Source organism: Lithobates pipiens, unplaced genomic scaffold (genome assembly GCF_037356315.1).
Source record: "Lithobates pipiens isolate NorthernLeopardFrog02 unplaced genomic scaffold, aLitPip1_a1.2 Scaffold_13, whole genome shotgun sequence".
In the NCBI taxonomy this organism is placed as follows: Eukaryota; Metazoa; Chordata; class Amphibia; order Anura; family Ranidae; genus Lithobates; species Lithobates pipiens.
The window spans coordinates 20,859,397-20,869,286 of NW_027507718.1; the positions used below are offsets into that span (position 1 = coordinate 20,859,397).

At 43.0% G+C, this 9,890-nt stretch overlaps 1 protein-coding gene across 1 annotated transcript in view; it reads left to right on the plus strand.

The window, feature by feature from the left end:
- LOC143973964 (guanine nucleotide-binding protein subunit alpha-14) overlaps nt 1-9,890 on the plus strand; it is a 175,183-nt gene that overhangs the window by 152,977 nt on the left and 12,316 nt on the right. Inside the window, exons 3-4 of the mRNA XM_077474895.1 lie at nt 4,768-4,922; nt 5,492-5,620. Coding sequence (XP_077331021.1) covers nt 4,768-4,922; nt 5,492-5,620 — 284 coding nt within the window. The remainder of the gene's footprint in view (nt 1-4,767; nt 4,923-5,491; nt 5,621-9,890) is intronic.

Sequence of the window (9,890 nt, forward strand, 5' to 3'; positions counted from 1 at the left end):
TGGATAACCACCAGAACCACTGTCTATGAAAAGCCGCAGCTCTCATATCCCCACAGTGGGCCAAAATACAGCAAAAGCTCTACTATCCACCATGAAAAAAGGTAGCATACACCTCAGCAGAAGTAACTTTCTTTTCTTTTTTTACACCAGGAACTTCATAAATCTCTGCGTCTGAAGTATTCCTATTTCCTATAACCACTTCACCTACACCAGTTTCTGTCTTATGGAAGTGTTCCCATCACTTTTGAGACTTATAGCCAAACAACTGTGTTTTTTCTTTTTTTTGCATAGAGTGAGGCTGGCCATACGTTATACAATTTTTCCTTTAGATTTGCCAATTTTTGCTATAAAAATAACAAACCTGATATACTCGCCTGCTCTGTGCAGTGGTTTTGCACAGAGCAGCCTGTACCCTCCTCTTCTCAGGTCCCTGGCTGGAGCTCCTGGCCCCTCTCATCTGTTGAGTGCCCCCACAGTAAGCAGCTTGCTATGGGGCAGCCGAGCTGCAGCTTCCTGTATCCATGCAGGTTTGGAAGTTCCGGCCCGGCCCCACCCCCTTTCTGATTAGCTAAGTTGGATTGACAGCAGTGGGAGCCAATGGTGTCGCTGCTGTGTCACAGCCAATGAGGAGGGAGAGTCCCAGATGGCTGAAGGACTCATGGATATCACTGGATAGAGATGGGGCTCAGGTAAGTATTAGGGGGGGGCTGCTGCACACAGAAGCTTTTATCTTAATACAAAGCATGCATTAAAGGGGTTGAAAAACCTTCTGTAGTGTAGCAAACCTACCCCCCCCCCCCCCCCCCCCCCCCGGAGCCACCTTTTACTTACCTTAAACGGATCTTTCCAGCAACAAGAAGGAGCCCAGCAGCTCCAGCCGCTGTCTCGGGTCCTCATTGGACATATTGACAGAAGAGGGAGCCATCGGCTCCCGCTGCTGTCAAATCCAATCCAGTGACACGCAGCAGCAGGACACGGGAGCGCTCCCGCACCAGTGCCCCCTTGGAAAGCAGGCCTCCGAGGGGGCACTCGATGTGTGGAGGAGCCAGGAGTGCCACGGAGACGGACGGACACCAGAACAGAGTATTGGGGCCACTCTGTGCAAAACCACGAACCCCTTTTAAGATTAAAAAAAAAACCTTCTGCCTTTACAATCACTTTAAACCCTTTCAATTTGTATCCAATCAGGCAGGCACTTGCACTACATAGTTGAAGGAAAATTTTAAGGAAATTGAACCGGGAAATTGTATAATGTATGGCCAGCTTAAGGTCCATATTGCTATGCCCGCATTTCCAATACTACCTTCGTGTAGACTTGAGAAGTTTTGGAAGCTGTCAGCTTTTTTTTATTAGCGATCTATGTACCCCACTGGAAAAATGCTTGTCGTTGTCCTGAATCTCGCATAAAAACTAAAGCCAGCCCATTTAATTGACAGATGGTTGTTACGGTCTGTCTTGATCCCAGGCCAGCAGTAAAACTGTATCCTCCAACTCTCATGCGTATGTAGGTATATTAACCCATTTGATGTCTGTGGTTATCTTCATATGTGATATAAGCATTGAGCCGCTGAGCCTGACCTTTTTATATTCTGTATAATTAGTACAGCCAGGCAATTTGCAGAGAGTGCCTTGTGTGTATACCTTGACCAGTATATAGCCGAAACAAAAACATACTGTTTACACGCACGCACATCCAAACCTACTATATTGTGTACACACACCCGGATTAGTCTATAGAGTGTTAGCAGAATGCAGTAGAGCAGGTTTGAGTATGGCTGCATCTCAGGAAGGTCATTTATTGCTTAGAGGAGTAAGGGTGGGTGAGTACACAGATGTTGTTCTGCCCATTGTATCTGCAATCGAAGCAATGACTGGATCCCCTGAAAAAACTGCTTTTTCTAAAGCCGGACTTTACACAAACATGAGCTCAGACATAATCCTCTGCTGAATTACTTAGAAGCTCAAGCACAGTTAAACCTTTTAAAATGGTTACAGTCAAAATCAGCCCGACAGCCAGGAGCCCCATGATGCACAGTGTATCTTCACAAGTCACTGAAGCTTCGGTGCCAGGGGCCATTTGGAAACGTCTACAGTCTTACTGGTTTCTTTTATTGTGCAACATATCGGGGCCAATTTATAACACTGGGGAGAAAATTGTGGCAGCCAAATGGATACCTGTGCATAGTCCAATGTAGGTGATTAAATGATTGGTTTCTTCTGTAAGATGTTGCAGTCACATGTAAACTGTTGGAAGCAGGTGGAAGGTTTCCTGCATTCTGTAGTAACAGGTCAGCAGGAGGAACCACCAAGTGCTGCAGGAGACCAACACTCCTGAAAGGTGTCAGTTTCTGTGGATCAGAGTGATGCCAACAACAATTTGGTTACAACTTCCATATTCATCTGTCAGGTTTTCATGTAGACAATCAAACAAAAACTGCGCTAAACTGCTTTTTTTTTTTTTACCAGTGCAGTTACATTTTTGATTTTATATTGGGTTTTCATTTAGGATGTGGTAAACCATTTTTATATTGAGACAATTTTTTTTTTTTTAACATATATTATTAAATTAGTAGCATGTTTTACCTTTGAATAAGGGTTAGCAACAACATTGGGCATTAATAAAGGTTGTTTTAGGTCTATGATATTTGATGGCTGGCAATGTAATAAACAGTTCTTTTAGGAGAATGCTGACATCTTGAGATACAGAGTGAAATTGCACCCAAAGCATGTAAACCTCCATATTACAAATGATGTATGTACTATTTCCTCCCGTGGCGCACGTTACAATGTGATAACAAGCACAACTAATATAGATAATGTAAATAACATTTATACAGTGAGCTGTTCTTAAGTTGTAAGGCAAAAATATATATACTTTGTTTTGTATTTGTATGTGTGTGTGATATCTCTCCCTATCTATCCATCTATATATAAAATCTCAGTGCTTTACAGTCTATGCAACTGTTAGGCCCAGTACACACTGGCTGTATTTCAACAGGTGTGTACCACTGTCTGTTGATGTGATGGAGATCCCTGCATCAACATCGTGGGGATCCGCCGGGCCAGCCTCCTGGTTGAACAAAAAAAAAAGCTGTACATGTATACCCAGATTTACGCTTGCAACTGACACATAAGTCTGTAATACCACTTTAAAATGCTAGGTTGAAGATAACCCTTTTGGAGCCCAATAATCTTCAAATCAATGGGCAGAGCTTTTTTATTTTTTTTTTAAAGCTGGCACATGGTGGAACTCAGTCCTGCCACCTCTGGTTCTGGCTTCTGCTTCCTGCTCCTTACTTGTAAACACAGAAGTTTGGCTTCTGTGTTTACAAGTGATAGCTTCTCTCCCAGTGGCTCCCACGCATCAGATGTCCTGAGCAGATCCCACTGAGTGCTGGACTGGGATAAGGGAATTGCAGGTGCACCCTCTGTGATCTCCATTGTGTCCCTGTTGCCTGGATCCTTATGCCCCTACTGGATGATTTCTGTGCATGTGAGAGGCAGAGCCTACAGTGTTGGGGATTGATGGTTGAGTTCCTACACCTATTTATTGAGGGAAAAAAAACTGTCAATGGGTAATGTACAGAAAACTGTATACATTATATGACTATTAAAGCCTGAGTGTCAGAATTATAACCAGACCCCTAGCATTTTTAGGAAGTGAAAGCAATAGAAGCAAATGCATTCCCTTGCTACTAGTTTCCTTTAATAAATTATGTTCATTGATGGTTTATAGGATTTTAGAATTTAGTGAGAAAAGATTTGGTCAAATCGGAGCTTGAAACGTTAAACATGGTAATTCAATAAAAGAAATACATTTAATATATATATATTTTTATTTACAAAGATTATCTTGAAATATGGAAAAGGAGACCATTTTTAAAGTAGGATATCATACCTCCCAACTTTTGATCTTCTGTAAGAGGGATACTTGAGGCAAGGGAGACCATTTTTAAAGTAGGATATCGTACCTCCCAACTTTTGAGCTTCTGTATGAGGGATACTTGAGGCAAGGGGCAACCTGCGGTGCGTGTAGCAAAATGTGGGTGTGGTCAAACTCTTATTATTGGGAGAGGCTTACAGGGGCGTGGTTAAACAAAACCCAGGCTTCCTTGTATTAAATATGGATACAGGCAAACACAAGTTATGTAGAAATGACAATGCTTTGATGCATGGCACCAGTTTGGTGCACATAACCGTTTATAAAGGCTGTGTGATGAGAAATCTTTTTTTTTACATCAGTGAGAATCTTAAAGCCCCCCCCCTCAGAGAACAGGAAGAAAAGGGAAATCTCAATGGGACACAGGTAGCACAAACCTAAAAAGCCATTATTCATATATTTGTAAAAAAGAATGCTCAAATCTCTAACTACATAACTACACATTTCTTGTCTCAAAAAGGAAGGGATGAAAAGGGAAGCAGCCCACATACTGTGAGATAAACTTGCTAGCTCATGATCTCAAAGAAGACACATTTTATCTATTGCCCTACAGAGATACAAGAATATTCCATAACTCCCAACCGTCCCGGGGATTCAGGGCAAGGCCCTCTGATTTTAGAGGGCTTGTGTACCCGTCTGCACTTTGTGTCACTTTCTGCGTGTGCACATTTTTTATGCACTGACCGGGTGAAGTTTTTGAGTGTTTTGCACGCCACAGGCTTTCAAAAAAACCTTGTGTTTGCCTTTATGTGTCATAATGTAAATGTCTTGTGATTGCTTATTACCTTTCCTCAGTCCAATAACTGTTGATATATATGTTTGTCTAGGAAAACGCACTGCTGGTCCGGGAAGTTGAAGTAGACAAAGTATCCAGTCTGGAAAGGAAACAGGTAGAAGCAATAAAGAAGCTCTGGGAAGACCCTGGTATCCAGGAATGTTATGACAGGAGGAGAGAGTACCAATTGTCTGACTCTGCTAAATAGTGAGTATAATACTGGGCGCACCTACACCCATGTGCAGAGGCTTTGAGCCTCCGTGCAGGCTCACCATGTCTGCCACTAGTATAAGAGTCTTGTGAAATGTATTGGTAAATTGAGTTGCAGCACAAGCTCTGCTTTATTTGAGGAGGAGAGCAAAACACATTAAATATACCCATCTTGATTTTGACATTTTGTCAACCATAATACAGATTAAACCTTCTGAAACCACTGGAGCTTGAGTAACAAATTGGTAAAGCTCTAAGTGTCTTCTGGCTATAACATCCAGCCACATGTGCTATGAGTTCCAAATGAGCCAGTCTCCTTCCTGAAATTCTCCAGCATCATAGGACACAGGCTGCACCCTGTTCATTTCCAAGTTGGACACACTTTGTTTTCGGTCAGTGATATGTCTCTCTGAACTATGCTTTTCCCTTGACCTGATTTGCCTTTCCTTGGGCCTAGTCCTTAGGCACCCACTGTAAAACTATCATCACAATTTCCTTATTCATTTTCATAACCCTGAATGTATCGCCTTTGACAAATAAACAAATGTGACTTTTCTGTATTTCAGCTACCTTAGCGACATAGATCGCATTTCTGTACCTGCTTATATACCCACCCAACAAGATGTGCTTCGAGTCAGAGTGCCCACTACTGGAATCATTGAGTATCCCTTTGATTTAGAAAATATTATTTTCAGGTAAGTTGTTTCCATATAAGAGTGACACATTTGCAGAGGAAACTTGCTCCTCTAACTTTGCCACTGGAATTAAAAGCTGAGATGAAGTATCAGGCAGGTTAATCTTCCAAGGGTTTCAAAGTTCATCACACATAATACACTGCTCAAAAAAATGAAAGGAATGCTTTTTCTTTTTAATTGGAGTATAGCATCAAGTCAATTAAACTCCTGGGATATTATTCTGGTCAGTTAAGTAGCAAAGGGGGTTGTTAATCAGTTTCAGCTGCAGGTGCACTAGATGGGCAACGAGACAACCCCCAAAACAGGAATGGTTTTACAGGTGGAGGCCACTAACAATTTTTTCCCCTACTCCTCTTTTCTGACAGTTTTTCACTAGTTTTGCATTTGGCTAGGGTCAGTGTCACTACTGGTAGCATGAGGCAATACCTGTACCCTATAGAGGTTGCACAGGCAGTCCAACTCCTCCAGGATGGCACATCAATATGTGCCATTGCCAGAAGGTTTGCTGTGTCTCCCAGCACCGACTCCAGAGCATGGAGGAAATTCCAGGAGACAGTTACTCTAGGGGAGCTGGACAGGACTGTAGAAGGTCCTTAACCCATCAGCAGGACTGGTATCTGTTCCTTTGTGCAAGGAGGAACAGGATGAGCACTACCAGAGCCCTACAAAATTACCTCCAGCAGACCACTGGTGTGAACGTCACTGACCAAACAATCAAACTGACTTCATGAGGTCACAACGTCCTACTGGGCACTGTGCTCACTGCCTGGCCCTGTGGAGCTTAATTTGGCATTTGCCATTGAACACCAGAATTGGCAGGTCCGCCACTGGTGCCTGTGCTTTTCACAGATGAAAGCAGGTTCACCATAAGCACATGTGACAGACATGAAAGCGTCTGGAGAAGCCATCGATAACATTATGCTGCCTGTAACATCGTTCAGCATGACCAGTTTGGTGCTGGATCAGTGATGATCTGGGGAGGCATATTCATGGAGGGACGCACAGACCTCTACAGGCTAGACAATGGCACCCTGACTGCCATTGTCAGATCTGCAGTGGGTCCTGGGTTCTTCCTGGTGCACAACAATGCCTGGCCTCATGTGGCAAGGGTATGCAACTAGTTCCTGGAGGATGCAGGAATTTATACCATTGAATGGCCCCCAGGCTTGCCTGACCTAAATCCAGTAGAACACCTCTGGGACATTGTTTCAGTCCATCCGATGCCATCAAGTTGTACCTCAGTCTGTTCAGGAGCTCAGCAATGCCCTGGTCCAGATATGGGAGGAATTACTCCAGGACACCATCTGTCGTCTTATTAGGAGCATGCCCCGACGCTGTCAGGCATGCATACGTGCACGTGGGGGCCCATACAGACTGAGTACAATTTTGAATTGCTGCAATAAAATTTCAGCTAAATTGACTAGCCTGCTGCATCATCTTTTCACTTTATTTTTCGCGGTGTCTTTGAATTCAGCCCTCTGTAAGTTGATCATTTTAATTTCCATCAAATTATGTGCCATCCTTTTGTTCCTAACACATTACCGAGTACATATCAGTATAGATATTATGCATGATACAGTGGGGGAAAAAAAAGTATTTAGTCAGCCACCAATTGTGCAAGTTCTCCCACTTAAAAAGATGAGAGAGGCCTGTAATTGTCATCATAGGTATACCTCAACTATGAGAGAAAAACTGTGGAAACAAATCCAGACAATCACATTGTCTGATTTTTGAAAGAATTTATTTGCAAATTATGGTGGAAATTAAGTATTTGGTCACCTACAAAAAAGCAAGATTTCTGGCTCTCATAGACCTGTATCTTCTTTAAGAGGCTCCTCTCTCCTCCACTCATTACCTGTATTAATGGCACCTGTTTGAACTTGTTATCAGTATAAAAGACACCTGTCCACAACCTCATAGTCACACTCCAAACTCCACTGTGGTGAAGACCAAAGAGCTGTCGAAGGACACCAGAAACAAAATTGTAGCCCTGCACCAGGCTGGGAAGACTGAATCTGCAATAGGCAAGCAGCTTGGTGTGAAGAAATCAACTGTGGGAACAATAATTAGAAAATGGAAGACATACGAGACCACTGATAATCTCCCTCGATCTGGGGCTGCACACAAGATCTCACCCTGTGGTGTCAAAATGATCACAAGAACGGTGAGCAAAAATCCAAGAACCACACGGGGGGACCTAGTGAATGACCTGCAGAGAGCTTGGACCAACGTAAAAAAAGGCTACCACCAGTAACGCACACCACCAGGGACTCAGATCCCGCAGTACCCCTGCTTAAGCCAGTACATGTCAAGGCCCGTCTGAGGTTTGCTAGAGAGCATTTGGATAATCCAGAGGATGATTGGGAGAATGTCATATGGTCATGAAACCAAAGTAGAACTGTTTGATAGAAACACAACGTGTCGTGTTTGGAGGAGAGAGAATGCCGAGTTGCAACCAAAGAACACCATACCTACTGTGAAGCATGGGGGTGGCAACATCATGCTTGCACAATTGGTGGCTGACTAAATACTTTTTTACCCCACTGTATTTTTCCCCATTTTGATCTGATGTGTTTTCAATGTGTTCCTTTAATTTTTTTGAGCAGTATATAATCCTTATGGATATAGAGCCATGTGCTTATCCTGGTACTGAAGAGTGCCAGATTTTTCTATAACTCATGGCAGGTAAGCTTACCATCCTGTCCTCTGGTGAAATTATGAAATTGGCACCTTGAGATCATTTAGGAATGTAGTAGGAAAACATATAAAAATGAATAATTTTGTAAACCTAGGGCACAATACATTTGCCATTAACTGAACCGAGACTAGCTGCTGAATAAAAACGCTTTAAATCAACATTGAGTTTATTAAAATGGGAGTAGTCAGATTATTCGTTATACTGTTGGGGTCAGTTTACTTCTTTGCCTTCCATAGAGAATAATGGTGCCGTGTGAAAAACACACCACAACAAATGAAGAATACAGATACGTGAAAGGGCCTGTTGTTCAGACAGGATGCAAAGCGGCAAAACACATGATGACTCCTGATTGTTGAGGTGTTCAGTAATTCAACGGTCTCTGCAGTCATGGTTCTGTCGACTCCACAATGCCCTTTTCATGTCACTGTGCAAATCGCTCCGATCTTTTCCTCTCTGCATACCTCTGATTCACTTTACAGTGAGCTCCAAATCCAGTGTGCATGCCTCCATGTCACTTCAACCTACCTGCGTCACTTTATTGTCAGCTCCCATTCTCCAGCTGCACTTCACCATATGGTTTAGTCCAATATGCATATCCCTTTCAGCTTCATACATCCATCACGTGGATCAGCTACACACCGCAAAGTTTAACCTATTGTATAACCCTCTGTCGGTTCCGCATTCTATTGTTCAAGCCATTGTGTAACCCTCTTTTCAGCCATACACCACATTGTTCAACCCATGTGTCCCCTCTACACCACATGGGTCAACCTACTGTTGACCTCTGTCAGCTTTGCACCATGTGGTTCAACCTACCATACAGAACTCAGTCAGCTACACAGCACATGGTTCAATCCATTGTGTCAGCTCTGTGCCCTGTAAACATACTTTCTACAACTGTCGGCTACACACCACATGGTAGAACCATTGCATACCCTGCTGTTAGCTCTGCACCATGTGGTTCAAACCATTTTATATAGTGCCATCATTTGAACACAATGGTTCAATTCATAGTTACATAGTAAGGTTGAATAAAGACACCAGTCCATCCAGTGCTATGAGTGTGGGCACGTGTCCCTGCACATTGCGTCTCATTAAGATGCTCCTCCATTATATATTATTTATATTTCAGGGTATCCATATAGCACTGTCAATTTATGCAGCACACTAAACACACATTGGTCCCCACACCCAAGGAGCTCACAATCCAAGGTCCCCAACTCACATTCATATACTAGGGCCAATTTTGGACAGAAGCCAATTAACCTACCAGCATGTGGGAGAAAACCGGAGTACCCGGAGGAAACCCATGCAGGCACAGAGAGAACATATTATTATTATTATTATTATTGATATTATTATTAATTTTTTTTATTTTTTGTGGTTGAACTTGATGGACATGTGTCTTTTCAACCTATGTAACATGCAAACTCCAGGCAGGTAGTGTCGTGGTTGGGAATCGAACCAATTACCCTTTTTACTGCTAGGCGAGAGTGCTACCCACCACACCACTGTGCTGCCCCTCTGTCAGCTCTGCACCATCAACTCACTGTCCATCCTTTTGTTGGCTCC